Source organism: Carassius carassius, chromosome 44 (assembly GCF_963082965.1).
Source record: "Carassius carassius chromosome 44, fCarCar2.1, whole genome shotgun sequence".
Classification (NCBI taxonomy): domain Eukaryota; kingdom Metazoa; phylum Chordata; class Actinopteri; order Cypriniformes; family Cyprinidae; genus Carassius; species Carassius carassius.
The window spans coordinates 15,028,380-15,047,911 of record NC_081798.1 but is presented as its reverse complement, the minus strand read 5'-3'; the positions used below and the strand labels follow the sequence as shown (position 1 = coordinate 15,047,911).

At 37.4% G+C, this 19,532-nt stretch overlaps 2 protein-coding genes across 3 annotated transcripts; one reads left to right on the top strand and one right to left on the bottom strand.

Annotated features, from left to right (window-relative positions):
* Positions 1-3,492: 3,492 nt before the first annotated feature.
* Positions 3,493-9,142, bottom strand: LOC132126509 (protein SAND-like). 2 transcript variants are annotated; one of them, XM_059537780.1, is made up of 6 exons: positions 8,913-9,142; positions 8,024-8,293; positions 6,198-6,614; positions 4,421-5,186; positions 4,179-4,326; positions 3,493-3,872 (listed from the first exon to the last, which is right to left on the bottom strand). In XM_059537780.1, the coding sequence occupies exons 2-6, from the start codon at positions 8,151-8,153 to the stop codon at positions 3,732-3,734; spliced, it is 1,602 nt and encodes a 533-aa protein (XP_059393763.1). In that variant the 5' UTR covers positions 8,154-8,293; positions 8,913-9,142; the 3' UTR covers positions 3,493-3,731. The 2 variants fall into 2 exon arrangements, with proteins under 2 accessions (XP_059393763.1, XP_059393764.1); XM_059537781.1 differs by having other exon boundaries at positions 8,918-9,142.
* Positions 9,143-9,216: 74 nt separating this feature from the next.
* Positions 9,217-14,242, top strand: LOC132126510 (E3 ubiquitin-protein ligase TRAIP-like). The gene is made up of 16 exons (XM_059537782.1): positions 9,217-9,372; positions 9,503-9,607; positions 9,920-9,977; positions 10,076-10,162; positions 10,262-10,301; positions 10,393-10,520; positions 10,624-10,718; positions 10,899-11,012; positions 11,207-11,294; positions 11,417-11,498; positions 12,110-12,200; positions 12,289-12,444; positions 12,521-12,560; positions 12,655-12,762; positions 13,053-13,103; positions 13,210-14,242. The coding sequence occupies exons 2-16, from the start codon at positions 9,510-9,512 to the stop codon at positions 13,324-13,326; spliced, it is 1,353 nt and encodes a 450-aa protein (XP_059393765.1). The 5' UTR covers positions 9,217-9,372; positions 9,503-9,509; the 3' UTR covers positions 13,327-14,242.
* The last annotated feature ends 5,290 nt before the right edge of the window (positions 14,243-19,532 follow it).

The window sequence follows — 19,532 nt, the reverse complement described above, 5'->3', positions numbered from 1 at the left end:
TTGTTCAAGGAATGCAGTGGAAAATACTTATTTCCTTTAACCTTACATCAACGAGCGTGCTTCAAAATATTTGATCTCATTGGGAACCCATTAGTATTGTTTCCTTCTTAGAATGATTTATTCATTTTTAGAACTATTTATTCAGTATAAAATATGAGTTCTTGACAGCAGAGGAGGCCCTTTGTTCAATGGTTATCATTTATTTACACTCATGTTGTTCCAAACCTATATGAATTATCTGAGATCTGTGAAACACAAAGGCAGACACAACAGGTGAAATGTTTTCTTTTTAGGTGAACAAATCCATTAATATTAACTGCAACAACATGCCATTATTTGAACATAAGCCTGTTTTCTGTATTTATTATTTGTGAGATTGTCAATGATACTGATTTTAATATTTTTGCATTTTATATCGGATATATTTATATAATTGCTTAATAAAAAAACATTAGAAAGGTAGTTAGATTTCTTTCTTTTTTTCTTTCTTTTTTTTAAGAATAGAATTAGAATAGTGAGTGCTAAAGTTAGAGGGTCAAATAAAGATGGAAGAGATGTGTTTTAAGATGATTCTTGAAGATGGCCAAGAACTCAACTGCTCGGATTGAGTTGGGCAGGACATTCCACCAGGTAGAACATTTCATTTAAAAGTCTGTAAAAGTGACTTTGTGCTTCTTTGGGATGGCACAATCAAGCAATGTTCACTTGCAGAATGCAAGCTTCTAGAGGACACATAAGTACGAAGTAATTAATTTAGGTAAAGGGGTACAGAGCCAGTGGTAGTTTTTTAGGCAAACATTAATGCCTTGAATTTTATGCGAGCAGCTATTGGTAGCCAGTGCAAATTGATAAACAGAGGTGTAACATTTAAAATGAATCTTGCTGCCGCATTCTGGATTAATTGTAAAGGTTTGATAGAACTGGCCGGAAGACCTGACAAGACAGCATTGCAATAGTCCAGCCTGGACAGAACAAGAGCTTGAACGAGTAGGTGGGCAGAATGTTCCGAAAGAAAGGGTCTGATCTTCTTGATGTTGAATAAAGCAAATCTGCAGGATCAGACAGTTTTAGCAATGTGGTCTGGGAAAGTTAGCTGATCATCAATCATAACTCCAAGGCTTCTGGCTGTTTTTGAAGGAGTTATGGTTGATGTGCCTAACTGGATGGTGAAATTGTGATGAAACTATTGGTTTTCTGGAACCACAAGCAGTTCTGTCTTGGCAAGGTTGAGTTGAAAGTGATGGTCCTTCATCCAGTAAGAAATGTCTATTAGACAAGCTGAGATGCGAATAGCTACCGTCAGATCATCAGGATGGAATGAGAGGTAGAGTCGAGTGTCATCAGCATAGCAGTGATATGAAAAGCCATGTTTCTGAATGAAAGTACCTAATGATGCCAGGTAGACAGAGAAGAGAAGTGGTCCAAGAACTGAGTTACTTCTCACACAAGGTTTTCAAATTACTTTATAAGTTATTTAATGAAGAAATATAGTATTATAATTATTTAATCTGCACCAGACAGAGAGTGAAACGAGCCGCTACACGTCATGCCAAACCTCTCACTGCAGGCGTGTCATTAGCTCTTTAGAGACCGCCGATCAGTCATCCTAAAACGATTATCGGTCGACTGTGAATGGTAGGAGATCAATCGGAGCACTCCTATCCATATCAACAAAATAATATATCTTAACTCCATATTGTCACGATCATTAGCTGGAGTTCCCATAAACTCCAATAGAGGGCACTCCACTCAGGACTCTAGCATTTTTGTTTCCATCCCCCTTTTTCGAACTCCATTTCCCATCCTGCCTCATTCCTGGGACTGATTGCACACACACACACCTGCAGCTAATACACACACATTTAAGCAGCACAATCACTCTCAGTCTGGGCGAAATCTTGTTTAGTTCTGTCTAGCATTTCCAAGCGTTTTCCCTGTGTTTGTTCCTTTTGTGTCTAATCTTGTATTGTTTATACCAACTGCCTGCCCCGACCTCTGCTTGATACTTTTACTGATTCTGGATATCCCTGACATACCTGACACCATTCCTGATTACTGCCTGTCCGACCATTCTTATAATAAAGTTCTGCATATGGATCCAAACGTCTCTGACTCTCATCGTAACACATATAGTGGTTATTTTGGGAAAATCCCAGATATTTTGAGCAGTAGGATTATAAAAATATGTGCTAATATAAAATAAAGTAGCCTATATAAAATTGCTAAATAAACCTATCAGTACTTTTTTACTTGAGTACATAAACAAGTACTTTTGAACTTTTACTCAAATAAAATGTGAATGAAAATGCAGTACTTTTTACTGGAGTAATATTTTATTATACGGATCTGTACAGTAACATATCTAAAATGAAAAGCCTGTTATATAAAGCCAGTTTTGTTAGCAAGGAAATACTTTTAGTCCCACCAAACCACAACTACAGTATTTGCATGACACCAGGATACATGGAAATGTGAACATCACAGCTCAATAACCTATTTAAGCAAACAGTTATATTGGTTACTCATTGTGGACTCATTTAAACAGTGACTGGATCCAGTAAAAAGCACAGGCCTAGATGTTAAGTTTCCAGTAGTGCAAAAACATTGTGAGCCCGTATTAGATTGTTAGTGCTAATCTACTGCCTTTAAAGTGCCACGTTTAAAAGCAATTATCTCGAAATATTGTTTTTCTTATTTTATACGTTGACAACTGCTCATAGGAATGGTTTCAAACCTTCCCAATTACACAACTGTACTTCACCAGTGTGAGTAGCCCTCAAAATACTAATCAAGGGATACTCCACCCTAAAATAAAGATGTTGTCATTAATAACTTACCCCCATGTTGTTCCAAATCCATAAAAGCTTCGTTCATCTTCGGAACTCAATTTAAGATATTTTAGATGAAAATTGGGAGGTCTGTAACTGTCCCATTGGCTGCCAAGTTACACTGTCAAGGTCCAGAAAAGTATGAAAAGCATCGTCAGAATAGTCCATCTGCCATCCGTGGTTCAACCGTAATGTTATGAAGTGACAAGAATACTTTTTGTACAAGTAGAAAAGTAAAAGTAACAACTTTTTTTTAACAATTCATCTCATTTGTCTCTCCCCACATCAACGTAGCTCTATTTTGGAGAATATCTGCTGAACGCAAACTGCATACGCTCTTCTGTGTAAGCCGCGCCAACAGAGATACATTTTCTACATGTATTTATGTTTTGATTTGAAAGAAAACAGCACATCAGTGCAGTGCGACTTACACAGAAGAGCGTACACAGTTTGCATTCAGTTGATATTCTCCAATATAGTACTACAGTGATGCAGAGAGACAGAGGAGACAAATTGTTGAATAAAGTCGTTATTTTTGTTTTCTTTGCATACAAAAAGTTTTCTTGTTGTTGCGGTTGAACCACTAATGGCAGATGGACTACTCTGACAATGCTTTTCATACTTTTCTGGACCTTGACAGTGCATTTTACTTGGCAGTCAGTTTTCACCAAAATATCTTAAATTGTATTCCGAAGACGAATGCAGCTATAACAAGTTTGGAACGACTTGGGGGTAAGTGATTAATGCCAACATTTTAATTTTGGGGTGGAGTATCCTTTTAATATCTGACAGCATCCGGCTGCATCCTTATCTATTCAAGTAGGGTCACAGATGCTGCTCTTTCAGCAGTCTGGGTTCAGATGTTGACTAGTGTTTCTGGTGTTTAGAACTGCCTATACTGGCTCAGTATGTTAAAGGACTGAGTATGAACAGACGATCCTCCTCCTTCCTGATCCACTTTAGGAGCTTGTTGACAGCAGACACAGCCAGGCCCTTTGTTCCCAGAGGACTAAAACAGAGGTAGAGCTCGAAACCACTTGTTACCTACAGAGGAGGATGCATTACATTTATCAAAAGTGACAGTAAAGACATTAACACTGTTATAAACTATTTCTATTTCAAATAAAAGCCTTTATTTTGTCCTTTCCTAAACCAAAGCTTTTGTTCAATGGTGGTGCATGACTATATAACACAAAACTGTAAACCAAGAAAACACAGAAATCGTAATGCTATAAATATATCATATGCAAATGTGATATTAGCAGGATATTTCCTCGAGCATGCATACACAACAAAATCTCTGAATGGAATATAATACTGCCATTGTATCGCACTTTATGGCAGACTCACCAAGGCATAAAGGTTCTCAGTCTCTGTGCAGTGGTAAATGTAGCGTAGGGGACGTGTGGGGTGATGCAGGCAGCTGTGCAGATGCTGGTACAATCCCATCAGCCTTTCATGCTCCTCTTCTGCCTGATATGGTGCTGGAAAGTCAGGACTGACAGGCATAAACAGGAAGTTACATAAAAACCTGAAAAAAAAATCTAGTCTAAAAGTCACTGTTTTCATGATCATCACTAAACTTGTCTTACCTTGTATAGAGCCCAGAGCTTTTAGACTTGTACACAAAGTGTCGCAGCTCAGGTATGCCAACCTGTGAGACTGGATAACTTGGCGAGCTCAGTGCTTCCTGCATTGATTGATATGCACTGCGTCTGCGCAAGCGCTCTAGGAACCGCTTCTTACAGTCGGAGAGGTTAAAGAAATCCTCACGATCTGTGGACACCAGGATAAGGCAGAGATCAGAGGCCGGTTCCAAGTAAGAAATATGCGCGTGGAAAAATCCAGCTGGGTTAAATTTGGGCAGACATATGGGTGTCCACCCTTCGCCTTGTCGGAAGGAGGACGAAGAGCCGACCAAGTTGAAGAGCAAGTGCAGGTCCATGTGGTGCAGAAACTGGTCTTTTTTGCGCACCAGCGTCACCAGCCTGTTTCCTGCAAGCAGGATGGAGAACACCAGGTTCTTGGCTTTAGCAGCCTGCAAGCTGGAGGAGACCACGTCACGGGCCGAGCTGGCCAGAGGCAGGCACATGACGGCTCTCAGCAGCAGACCTGGATCTCGGTCGAGGAGCCGCAGAAGGTTGTCGGTGAAGTGCTCTGAGCCGGCCAGCAGGTGGCGCAGGTCGTAGCTCTGTCGGTGCTGGAAGACGTGGTTCAGCTGCGTGAGGGTGAGCAGGCTAACGATCTGGTAGTAGATGTACTGAAGCTCTCGTGTCAATTCCCGGTCGGAGCAGGTAGTGCGAAAGACTCCCACCAGGATGAGAGGGCTTTTCCGCAGGAACACCACCCTGTAGCCATCTGAAAGATGTGTTTACACACAAAAATGTCTTGTTGTTGCAGAAGTTTTGTAGAGATGTGATTTATTGATTGTTTTGTTGTCTTGTTGCATTTAGTCAGAACATAATTTCAAGCCAAAAAGCATGGCACAAGTCAGCTTTTTATTTAAAAACAATATGATATTAATACATATTAATAATAAACAACAGGAATCAATATTATTAATAAATAATCTAAAACCATTTGGTTAAAAAATGCACACACTACCATTCAAAAGAAGTCTCTTATGCTCACCAAGACTGTATCTATCAAAAATACAGTAAAATAGTAATATTTTGAAATGTTAAAAAGCAGACCTTTTGGCAGTCATTACTTTAGTCTTCAGTGTCACATGATCCTTCCGAAATTCCATTCTAATATGCTGATTTGTTACTCAAGAAACATTTCAAATTTTTAATGTTGTTGACAGTTGTGGTGCTTCAAAAAAGTGTGTGTGTGTGTGTGTGTGTGTGTGTGTATGTATATATATATATGAAAGTGAAAGTGAAAGTGAAGTGACATTCAGCCAAGTATGGTGACCCATACTCAGAATTTGTGCTCTGCATTTAACCCATCCGAAATGCACACACACACAGAGCAGTGAACACACACACACACTGTGAGCACACACCCGGAGCAGTGGGCAGCCATTTATGCTGTGGCGCCCGGGGAGCAGTTGGGGGTTCGATGCCTTGCTCAAGGGCACCTAAGTCGTGGTATTGAAGGTGGAGAGAGAACTGTACATGCACTCCCCCCACCCACAATTCCTGCCGGCCCGGGACTCGAACTCACAACCTTTCGATTGGGAGTCCGACTCTCTAACCATTAGGCCACGACTCCCCTTAATATATATATATATATATATATATATATATATATATATATATATATATCTCCCCTTAATATATATATATATATATATATATATATATATATATATATCAACATAACATCAGCTATTTATCTTTTGTTTTATTTCTAGATATCCCTTACCTGCATGGATGGAGCGTATGATGTTCTTCTTATCCTCTACAAATGACATGAGTAACATCATGACTCCCATGATGCTGGAGAGAGCTTCCTCTGTTCCATAGCGTGTATAGATGGGCTTCCCCGCCTCACTCAAGACAAACATATGCTTCCTGTGGCTCCGCCATGTTTCACTTGTCACATCCTCCTCTTTTGCCTTGTTGCTGTTCCGAACCCCCTCTTTCCCTTCTTCCACCTGTTCAACCACTAAACCTCCCTCCTGCGCCTCCTCCTCACCTCCTTCCAGAGCCTCTTCTTGAGCATTCTCTAGATTCGAGTCGCCCACCTCTGCAGCTTTGTCACTGGTGCTGGGCTCGCTGTCAGCAGTCAGGTCCTCAAACGACTGAGCGTGAACAAACATGGCACCCTCCTGTCCAGCGCCTGTTAAGGAGTGACACATTGCTTAGAAAACTAATCTAAGGCATCATGTAATCATCAATTATATGAGTGTTAACAAACCCTGTGTGAATTAAAAAATATATATAATAACAATAATAACAACAGCCTTGTCAGTGGATAATAATTAATAAGAAAAATATGTTTATTAAAGTATTTTCCTATGCATTTGAAAGAATATACTGTTCACTTGAATCTTAAAAAATAAATAGTTTTCAACATAATTATATGTTAATTATAAGCAATGTTTCTTGGGCACCAAATCAGCATATAAGGATGATGTATGATCATGTGACAAGGAAAACTGCTAAAAATGTAGCTTCTATCATAAAACTACATTACATTTTTAAAATATGTGCAAATAAAAACAGTTACTTTACATAGCAATAATATTACTATTTCCCTGCATTTTGGTCAAATAAATACAGTATTAGTTGAGCATTAGAGACATTTTTCAAAAACATGAAACATCTTACTTATCCTAAACTTTTAAATTATAGTTTATATCTGTACATCTGTATATAAATTATAGTTTATATACAGTACATTAGCCATCTGTTACCACCCTGTTCTCTTGATGTTAAAAACTTGACTCTTTTAAACTCTTTTAAAAATGCAGATTGAGACTGGACAGTAAATGGGTCAAAAATCACTCATTGAGGATCAAAAATTCCCACAAAAAAAAAACAAATATACACTGAAATACAATACAGGTACACTCCTTAAATTTCCAGTTTCAGGAAACTATATTAGTAGTAATAACTGTATTATTACTAATATTAATCACAAAATCTTTAAAAAAAATGCAGGTAGAGACTGGACAGAAAATGAGACGGAGAAGCTTCTGCATAGCTCTAACTACATACATGTGTCAAAAATCACTTATTTAGGATGAATAATTCTCACAAATTCAAATATACACCAAAATATATAACCCAGGTACACTCCTTAACTTTCCAGTTTCAGGAAACAGCCCTCAAATACTACCAAGGGCTTCTGGGAAATCTTCCAAGAGATTTAGTTGAAACTTTCATATCATTATGAAACTGTCTGTTGTGACGAACTTCAACTTCTCTAAAGAATCATTTACACAGCTAAAGTAATTCTGAGATTCTAGTCATCCATCACACACAAATATAAGAGTTATTAGATCACTCACAACAGGAAATACATGGATATGCATGACTGAGAAAGACGGTGTGGTTTGTTTATAGAGACCCACCCTGTACTAGGCTTAACAACCATGTAGGTCTGTATAATAACTGTTAAAGCATCATAAAAACTTGGGCAGCAAAAATTGTTTCCAAGGAAAATGAAGATTACTATCTGGGAGAAAAGTAGAACATATTTGCATCTAATCATTCCACGGTTAGGTAAAAATGTGTGAAACTCGCCTGGCTCTGTCCCCTCCACCAGCCCTGGCGTCGGACTGTCCGATCGGTCCTGTCGGAGTCGATCTGGTGGCACCAAGTTGCCATTTTTAACCTCCCAGAAAGCACCCTTGTTGTAGACGTCTGCGGCCATCCTGGCATCAGACACGAGAGAGACCGCGCAGAAGGGAGGACACCGTGTCCTGAACCAGCAGTCGGTGCAGGAGCGATTCACTGCATGAGCCCAATAGCTCTGAAGGTCTTACACTACAGTGTATAAGTTTCCATCAGGATCTGGAAGTGAAATTACAGAAAGACATATTAAAAGAGGAACAAGAATTGACTCAATTCCTCAGTTTTTAAAACTTTTTTTTCTTCTTTTAATGCATTTCATAATATTCTATTCTGATGGATTTAGATAGTTTCATGTAATTTTAAGTAATTAAAATGCAGTTAGAATAAAAATGTTCCATAAAGGGGGCCAAATATCACTGCCTTAATTAAAAAAAATCCCTATAATATTAATGTTATTAATAATTATTTACAAAATATTAACACTTACACACATTGCAAGGATTTAGACTATACTGTATTTATGATGATGATGATATAATGCACGCAAAATTTCATTTAAAATTCAGTGCAAATTATATTAAAAACCTCTGTTTAAAAATGTTAAATATAGTGTAAATGAATGCCAGTCTTGACATACTTTTGGAACTGAACGCATTAGGAAGATTCGTGGATTTTCTCATTTGACCGGCTAACGCACTAGCCACGGAGCTAAACCTTTAAAAACTGTTGAATGTCACTAGAAGACACCTTACTCTGCTCCAGCTTGAACAGAATCAAGTCTAACAGATATTGTTCACTTAGTTTAGACTCTTAATAACACAATTTATCGTTACTGTACCTTACTCAGTTTTTATCCAAATCAGTGTGTGTTTACTTTTCTATGGTCAAAAATCAACTAGGACTGTCACAGACGTCATAACGGAAGAGTTGTAATGGGAAATGTGGTTTTTAAATCACGAATATGTAATCGTAATCGTAAAAGTAATGCTACAGTGCTACTATACAACTTTCCACGCTTTTATGTCAAATTAAATTAAACACTTAAATTGTATAAATCTCGCTTAACATTTATAACCGATACGTTTTCCATAAAATTCTCAGGCAGCAGGGTGTCGTATGTTGATGACGCGATCAAAAAGGAGGAGTCAGTCATACGTTTGAACTAAGCGCGCTGCTTCACTCACTGTTTTCACGAGCTCAAAACTAAACCAAAAACAAGCCATATAAACATTATTATGGAGTTTAATTGAGCAACGTCGTGTGAATAAGACCTCTCGATTGTCTCAGCGTTATCTGGGTGAGTAAATAGAGCAAATTAAGTAATAAACACGTAGCACAGAGTGTAACAACAGATCAGTAATTAACAAAACACACGAGAAACGTGTTATCGAGTTCTTGCTCTTTTTTTTCCCTTGTCTAATATTTTAGATCAACAATGCCCATTCGAGCATACTGCACCATCTGCTCAGATTTCTTTGATAATTCCAAAGATGTGTCTGCAATTCACTGTGGTCACACTTTTCATTATGCCTGGTAAGTGTCTCCTTTTACCCTGCTGCACATTTGTTTTGATTTTTAAATATTAAACAATTATTATACCATTCCGTGTAAATTAACACAGGATTGTCATTGCACTTTTATGCAATGTCTATACAATTATTGTTATTTTGTTATTTATAATTTTTTTTTAAAAAGGCCTGATAATGTTATGAAAATTCATTGGTGAGAATGTGTGGCAACCTGACCAATTATTAATATATGTACGTTCAAATATTTAGAAATGTCAATGTTAAACGATAAATAACATTTCTCAATGACTTTGTGTTTCTTTTCCTTTCAACAAAGTCTTCTCCAGTGGTTTCAGTCAGCCCCGAGCAAAACCTGTCCACAATGCAGGAAACAGGTAAACCATTGGCTTAACCTGTGAACTCACTTGTTCTTCTGATTAATGAAATGAATTCATTGAAGGTATGGACTGAAGGTACTCACTCTTCATTTTAGGTCAGTACGCGGCACATAATCAACAAACTGTTCTTCGACATAGCACCAGAGGATGACGGGACGCCAGTGGATCCTGAAAGTTTACAGGTGATATAGCGTGCTGTTAAATTTATTCAGTGGCCACTGGCCAGAGTTTAATTGAGAGTAAATTGATTGAATTGCCCGGTTTTACGGTTTCAATTTCAGAATGAGCTTGATCGCATGAAAGCGGTGTTGTCTGGAAAAGGTAGGACTGAAATCATTTTCTCAAGTTCTTGATTGATCCTTAAAACATCCATCTATTCATATTATGTGTTTACATGTGTTATGAAATCCAGAGAAAGAATGGAGGGACAAGCAGAAGTCAGTGGACACACTGAAAGACACAATTGAGAGGCAGAAGAAGGACCTGGATAGACTCCGCAAGGAAGTCGGAGACAAAGAGATGTTGTGTTCTGTCCTCCGGGTACATTTATTTTAGTGAAAAACTGTTCTGTTTGTTAGTCCAGCATTCTTTCTGCATTGTGTTTTAATGCTGGTATTAATTTTGTTGTGCATGAAATTCTCAGAAACAGCTGAATTTCTTGGAGAGTCAGAAAAATGAAGGGCAGGCAGCCAAAGAGGAAGCCAAGCGACTCCGAGTCAAAATGAAAACCTATGAGAGGTAGAAATTAATTTGTCTAAGACAGGATTTTGCTCTGCCCGTTTGAACAATAAAAAAACTTTTCTGATTAGTTATAAGGTGTGTGTATATATATATATATATAATATTTTTATTTTTTTAATGGGCTTTCTTGTTTGTTCATGTGTCCTCTTTCTTTCTGTGTATGTGTTTGTCCTTTAGTTTAGACGTGGTCCTACAGGGTCAAAGGCCAGAGGTAGAGGCCATGATCACTGATATGGGCGTTGGTCAGTCTGCTGTTGAACAGCTCTCCATATACTGCATCTCACTTAAAAAGTACGTTTTACTTTCCTGCAAATACACACTCTCACTGCTGGCTATATAGTTTCAAACTTAAAACCTCAGTACCTTCACTTCCTCAAACCTTTTCAATGTCAGTACACCAGTTGTGCTTCCTCATATGCTATATTTGAGTGTTATATCCATAGAGCAAACAGTACAGCTTGAACAAACCTCTTATTAATTCCCAGGGAGTACGACAATCTGAAAGGAAGCCTCAAGTCATCAAATGAGATGTGTGAGAAGCTTAAAAGGGAACTGATCTCTTCTAACAGCAAGGTTCATTTCTTGTCTCTGAGACTGTCTATCAAAAATATCATTTGACATTTATAATTACTTATTGTTCTTTATAGTTTCATTCAGCATCCATTTATTTATTTATTTTTTATTTTTTACTGCAGTTGCAAAAAGCTACAACAGAGACAAACAGGACAAAGGAGGACATGAAGGCACTTCAGAGCGACCTGTCCAACGCAGACAGAGATCACTGTTAGAAATTCTATTTTATCTACTTTATTGCACTTTATCTATTTGCATCCGTAGATTATTATAGACTATATAGTGCATATCTTTAAAGGCCATTTATCTTATCTATATTCTGAAGACTTTTACAGAGGGTTTTGTTCATATAACATTCACCTGGATTATATAAAAAAAAAAAAAAATCCTAAAAAACATGTTAACTGTTTATAGTATTTTCTGAACTATACAGTGACTGAAAAAGGTTTTAGGATCTTTAGTATGTTAACTAAATGAAACGAGAATTTTCAGTTTTTTTTTTTGTTTAATGCCTTATTAGCATTTTTAAACACTATCAGAACTTGTAAAGTAAAATGTAATATCTTAATGTATTGTGAGTAATTAACTGGGAAATCTTGTGATATCAAGTAGTTAAACTAAATTGCCTAAGTTGTACACAAATGAAGTTGAAGGGAAAGATAAACCTAGAACTGCTGTAAAAATCCTACAATTATATAAAAGTGCATCTAAATAAGATGCTATTCAAATCAGCCACAAGGGGGTGCAATTTTTACAAACTTACTCTTATTCTCTGCTGTGTTTCTGAACTCTTGATCTGTCTTCTCATGTTTCACAGAGCTTGAAGAAGAAGGTGGAAGTTCTTCAGCGGACGTTAAGTACTCCAACTCGCACTAATGAAGCCATCAGCAGACTGGTCTTCGAAAGGTCAGAAATCAGTTTGTGTTTTTGAGCAAAGCTTTCTGCTATTCAATAGAGCTGCTGAAAGAGATGTTGTTGATTTTTGTGTTTCCAGCCCAGCTCCTCTGGAGCTGAAGCCTCCTGGTCATGGTCCGATGACAGACTCTCAGGAAATTGACCTCAACCTGACCTTCGACATTAACACACCTGAACAGGTTGAGAAGAAGCCCGTTCAGGTTCCATCTAAGAAGATGCGTCTGGACCCTTCAGCGTGAGTTTTTAATCTGCAAAATGCAGTTTAGTCACATTATTTCTATTGATATCCATTTGTTTTGTTTTTTTCACAGGTCCTCATTCAAAAACACGGAAAATGCGCTCGGACATAGTGTATGTGTTTAAGCGGACTGTCTTGGTGTTGAAGAATCTGAAATTGGATTAGATGGAGGGTGTAATGTTTGCATGTGTGTGTTTTTCCCCTCAGAACGCTCGTGTCAAAGATGATGTCATGATGGGGCCGATGTTAAGGAACTCGCTGCTCTTCAGAAAGAACGCATTTGGGAGCATGCTGGACCCCAGCAAATTCGGCACTGTGAGAGACTTCTATATGTTTTTAAAACTTATAAACTCTTCTTAGTTTTCATTCACACATTTACTACCATTTAAAAGTTTAGGGGCGATGAGATTTTCTTTTATGTTTCTAAATATGCCCACAGTCGCTGCAATATAATTGCAATTATAAGCAATAAATGTCTTTACTGTCACTTTTGATTAATGCATTCTTGCTGAATAGTGAAGTATTCATATCACAACAAAACATCTAGACCCTAAAGTTTTGATAATTTTGTGCAGTTTGCCGTAATGCATCTTTTTTTATTCCAGGTAAGATCCGGCTATGATGGACTTGGAGGAAGAGCTAAATTTATCCAACCTGTATCCTTATCCAATGAAAATACTTATATAGCTACCATTATGCATATACATAAATATTTGAAGTAGCTTTTTTTCTCTATAATGTTTCCTTAAGTATGTCCACCAGTCTCCTTTAGCTGAGATTCGACCCCTCGCCATGAAGTCCAAGAGGAAGAAGGTCTCCAGGCCTGTTACAAGCAAGCCCACCTCCAGCCTGACCACTCTGGATGGTTTCTTGGAATAAAACATCTCCCTTTTGAGGCCTGCAAGAGACATTTTTCCCATGATGCCTGCCAAAAATGCAATAAGGGAAGCGGCTATTTACAGCAACCTTAATAAGGGAAGTGGTCCTAGTGGTCTATTTCTAAGAGCATTTTCTTGTGCAAGTCTGGCCAGTTTCAGGGCCATCTACGCCCACATGGAGCTGGTGATAAATGGAGAACATTTCATGCCACTGGCTTTTGGAAATTTTCAGTAGAGACTGAAAATGAAGTTTAGTGCTAGACATGTTTGTGGAAATCTCAGTGGCCACTCTGAGCTGATCTGAATGAAAATCTGTGTGTGTTTTTAAGCGCTTCCTTGTACAGACAGAATAGTGCCACTGTGTAGTGGGTGCATTATATTACACTGAAATGAACTTGTCTCTTGAGTTTTATTTATTTGACTTTGCTCACCAACATGTTTGAACAGGCCTGCATTTCTGGCATTTGAAGCATCTTTAGGTCAGAATTTGTCATTTATTTATTTGTCTGATTTGTCTTTTCCTTTCTGAATGAATTTTGATAGAAATGTGTTTTTGAAATTCTTTCTTTACTTGTCTCTATACAGATGAATATAATTTTAAACAATAAACTATCTTTTTATTAATATATAATCTCCATTCGTAATCCCTCTCAGGATTTTTGAAACTGACAAAACGTGCCTTGTAATATATACTCGAACTCCAAGATATTGTATAATCCAGACAAAATCTTCACTTGATCTTCAAGCAGAATTAGACATGCTTTGGTTGCAATTACACATTTTGCAGAAAATGTCATTTTATAAGTAAGGTGTTTTTTTCTGTACAGGCTGCAGGGGGTGCTACAGGTTTAAGTATTTTAGGAAACTCCGTAATCTTCCAAGAATCCTGAAAAAAAATAAAAGGATCATGATTTGCATATTTATTAAGCAGCACAGCCATATGATATGTATATGAGCACTAAATCTGCATATTAGAATGATTTCTGAACAATCATGGCACTGTAGACTGGGGTAATAATGCTGAAAATTCAGCTTTTTCATCACATAAATGATGTTAAAATATATTAAAAATAGAAAACGCTTATTAATATATATATAATTTTTTAATTTTATTTTTTTCTTTCTAAGAAATGCCACCCAAGCTCCTGTCAATCCAAAACATGAAAAACCTTATCCAATGAGACCATTTCCAGTTGGCACATCTTTAAAATGCAAGAACTCAGTGAATTATTTGAATCCTGGTCCTTAAGCAGCATAACACTAAAGTGCAGACAACCACAAAACCTATCAGTTTCTTAATCTCAGATAGCTAACATAAAGCCATAGCTTACAGATCAGAGTAAAGGTCTCGTGATGTCCTGTGGTGAATCATTTTGATCTTATCATCAGCTCTGGCACTTCAACTTCATTATACGCCTGTAAGCCTTTTGTGCATCAGGCCTCTCAATTCCAATTTTGTCCCATATTTTTCCTTTATGAGGTGTGTGGACTACCTGCTGAACACTGTTCATTCTCTGGAAGGCTTCCATAAGGCTGAGGAGCCTGGGATTTATTTAGCGAACACTGAATCTGTTTTTGATGGGGTGATTACTGATCTCGAAAGCCTCTCATGGAGCAGGTAATTGTGTCATAGAGGTCATTATTTCATCTCCCGGTGCTCCCAGAGTACCCATAGTTCTCTTTGATGTACAATGAGGGATGCAATTTTCACCTAGTGTCTTAGTGTCTACAAATCTCAAAAATAAACACAAATTTCTGTTAGGAAGATTTTCCTTGATTCAGATGAAATGACTTTTCTCCTGGCTTTTCTTTCTGACGGCACCCATTGGTGAGCAAGTGACGTAATGATACATTTCTCCAAATCTGTTCTATTGAAGAAATAAACTGATCTACATATTGAATGGCCTGAGGGTAAGTAAATTTTTTCTTTCTCTTTTAAAACTGTTCACTAAAAGGTTCTTCAAAAGGCATCGCTGTGAAAACCCCTGTTGGAACCTTTATTTTTGAGTGACATATCGCACTTAAAAAGGCATCTGGAATGACATGTTTTTGGATTTTCCTTGTCTAAAGCACATGACAAACTCATATATGTGTAGATGTGAATGTCTTTGCCTCCATGAATCCCTACAAAATTTCCCTTCTCTGATTTCTCGGAATGTCTCTCAGAGCGTGTTCTTGTCAGATCAGTGCACTGGCTTTATAAGAACCATCTGGGCCGACTCGTGATCTGTAATTGTTTTCATTAAGTTAATGAAGCTATGGAAGATAAGATACGAGGTCTTTTATGGACCATGAGGCTCATGGGAAAGCAGAACTGACAGAACTGACCTCTCACTCTCTGCCCAGTGCCTTGAACTTCCTTCAAGACTTGGAACAAGGTTTCAGAAGAAATTAGTGTGGCTTTTCTCATGTTCCATAAACAGAAAATATTTACTGCCACATTTAGCGATGAGTTAAGTTGCTCTGGCCACGGCAACTTCCTGTTCAGGGCAGCAGCTGGGGCGGCAGTATAAACATCTGTGGCTGGTTTGGTCGTTCTGCTCCTCTGGGCTGTTTTAAAGCAGATCCTGGAGTGTTTACATAGAGCCTGTGGGGGAATGGGCAGCCAGACAAGCATGTGAACCAAAGCGAGTTGGCAGAGCTTAAACAGGAGAGGGTCTCTGCTGGGTCTCCATTTCCTTTATTTTATGTCTATACAGATCTGGCAACGAATCATAGATCACATAGATTTGTGCTGAGATCTTTGTAGAAATGCTTTATCGCTCCTAAATTCCAGCAGGGACTCTTGAGAAGTGGTATAAGCAAGTTACAAGTGCTCATACACAGTTTCCCACCTTACATAACAGGGTTTCCTGCCCCTAGCTAAAACCGCATAATTTTCAAGTATAACACCAAAAATATGTTTGGGTAAAAAAAAAAAAAATTCTTAGGAATTTCTCAACTATTGCCCCAAGAACATCTCATTTTTAGATGAAATTTCTTTGAAGTCATCTGATTATATAGCGATTCTTGCCAAAGCCTTGCTGATCAAGTCAATGAAAAACACCTCAATAGCCCTCTTTTTGCACATCTCCATCAATATTCCAGTGTGTCTGTATTAAAAATAAACTGGACTTTCATGAGATAAAACCTCTGTATGGGGGGGAGAGAAAGAAAAGGACAGTATGAAAATCTGACTGCTGCTTTTCATGGATGGTCAACACATCAGTCAGAAGCTCACATCCTGTGTCAGAGTTTTTTTTATCATGGGAAAGAAGAATAAACTCTATTAAGAACCACGAGCCATAAACAGGAAAGACTCCCATTGAGCCACTGTGTTTTCTCAGATGAAGTGACCCGCTCTGACAAGAAACATCACATGGTGCATGTGCATGGGACTGTCTTTTTTTGTTGCATTAACGTGTCTCTTTTTCATTCTGTATTTATATTTTCTTTTAATTACTGATCAATAGGAGGGATATAAAATAAATAATATGTCATCAGTCCCAGATGGAAAATTTAGTTTTGAGGGTACAGAATAAATCATAAAGACACTAAAATATAGAGGAAGAGAACATAGGAAAAAAACTAATAAATAAACAATGTATTTTGATGTCATTTGAAATTAAATGTGTGTCGTGACAGTAAAGATACCAACCACAACCAGAATAAAATGTGCTATGAAATACACAGTTTGATGTCAATTAAATATGTTAATATTAATTAATATTCATAAAATATAAAATTAATATGCAAAATAAATGGAGAAAAAAGTTTAATGAAACATATTGCAGCCATAACATAATACAAATAAAAATCAGAAATTAGAGAGCTTTCTGAGCATGTTTTGCCTACATATATTCATACCTAACATAAACTGGCATCTTTATTGTGTAGTTTTGTTTGTCCTGACGTTACAGGAGGATGACTTTATTGTAAATGTCACAGTCAGGTAGTTGTCTTACGTCCTGATCCAGGAACAGCCTTCTCCTTGTGATTCCAAGGGATCAGCCAAGCTGGTCTCAGATCAGTGTAAATGTCAGAGTTCACTTGTGAGCTGGGCTGACCGTGACTCATCTGCTGCTGCTAACATGGTTTTGTCTGGAAGCCTGGTGACAGTTTCTTTAATCCTTTGACCTTCACCTGAGACAGTGCTGATGTTTATTTAACTGATCTCAGACTTTTTAAAAAGGTCACAACAAAGAATACAATAAAAAGTCCACAAGAGTTCAGAACGAACTAATAGAGTCCAAAGAAACCAAGAGATAATATATATATATATATATATATATATATATATATATATATATATTCCATCACAAATACTGAAAAGTGATTAGATATTATCTTTACAGCCTATTTTATTATATTTTATAAAGTATAATAATGGGATCTGGTGTAATTGTTGATTTTAATTGTATTCATTTATTTAAAAATTATGCATGCATTAGAATCCATTACATTTCTTTCATGAAATTGTTAGTCATAAACTGAATGAAGGAAAATGAATCAAAACAGGTTAGTCAATCAGCAAAGCAGTTTACAAGAAACCGAGTTGACCCTCCCAACCAACGCAACACAACGTCTGCATCTGATCATACTGGCCTTTTGGGTTGTTGTGCCGCCCTGCCTCTCACCAGACCACATCCATGTCTGAACCTGTCCGCTTGGTGACATAACAGCCGGTTTTGCAATTAAGTAAAAAACTGAGACAAAGGTTTGCTGGAAATCATGTGACTCACAACCTATTTGCATACAAAATAGGATCAAACCCAGTCTGGATACTCACGTTTTTTGTCATTATGTAGAGCGTCATTCTTCTGACTGTGGCTGGTTTGGAGGTGTTAGAGAGGAAATGAGGTAGGAGCTGAGTAAGGATGCTCCTCTAGTTTCTCAGTGCTTGATATATTGTATGGTCAGATCTGCACATTACTATGTTACTCATATTTTCTGCTATTATAGTATTTACTACCATTCAAAAGTTTGGGATTTTCATAAATATTTACTATATTGACTCCAATCCTCAGTGTCACATGATCCTTCAGAAATCATTCTAATATATTGATTTGCTGCTTTATATATTTATCTTGAAAACAGTAGTGCTGCATAATATTTTTGTTCAACATTTAATTGAAATAGAAATCTTTCCTCCTATTATCCATGTGTCTTTACTGTCACCACTGATCAAATTATTGTATTCTTGCTGAATAAAAGTATTCATTTATTTTACAAACAAATATTACTGATATTAACTAATTTTAATATTATTGAATGGTAGTGCAAATCTTTAACTCAGTCATTAACTCAAAAATACAATGATTCTAATTATGTGAATGAACCAAAACTACTGATATATAGACCAATATGAAGTACTGAAATATGTACCTCTGTATAAATAAAAAAAAAAGAATAAGTATTATTATTAAGAGTATTTTAGGCTAGTATCCCACACCAAACATCTAAAGATTCTCCTGACATATAACAAATAAATAGCTTATGAGTAAGACAAGGTTTCTGACAGTATATTTCAATCACTCACATACGTTATCTTCTCTTTAAAAAAAAACCTTGTTTGGCAAGGTTTTTTTCCCCTCTTATTCTTGCTATTCCAGTCCATTACGGTGCCCTGCTGTAAAAGCTTTTGAATTTTTTTTTCTTTTTTCTCATTATGTAAGTGGGTAATGAATAGAATAACAGAAAAAGAGGAGAGGAGGGGGCGTCCAATAAAATATCATGCACACATTATGAAAAACCTCTTGAAAATAGTCTTGGCCCTACGGTTAGATGACACAGTCCTTCCATTCTTTAAAGCACCACACACACACACACACACACACACACCCTCCAGCAGGAGTTTGGTTTGAGTGGCGTTTCTATTGTTCTGAGCTCTGCTGTTTTTCCCTGCACTGAAGCCGAGACGTGGATCTGGGGATGAGCAGACGGAGTGGGAGATGACGGAGTGTATAATGGACGCATGACTTCAGAGCGGAGGTGTTGGCTTGAAGCACACATCACTGACCTCAGGACCTGTGCAGGTAGTCAACCAGTGAACAGAACGGCCGCTTTGGGATTCCAGAGGTGTTGGATTTCCCAAAACAAACGTAAAAAGCCCACAAATATCCCTCTGGCTCTAGCAGTCACTTCACCAAATCCTTTATACACACTCAAACACATACGCAAGGACAGTGACCTCATGTCGACAATATTTCAGTAATCATTAAATCAGTC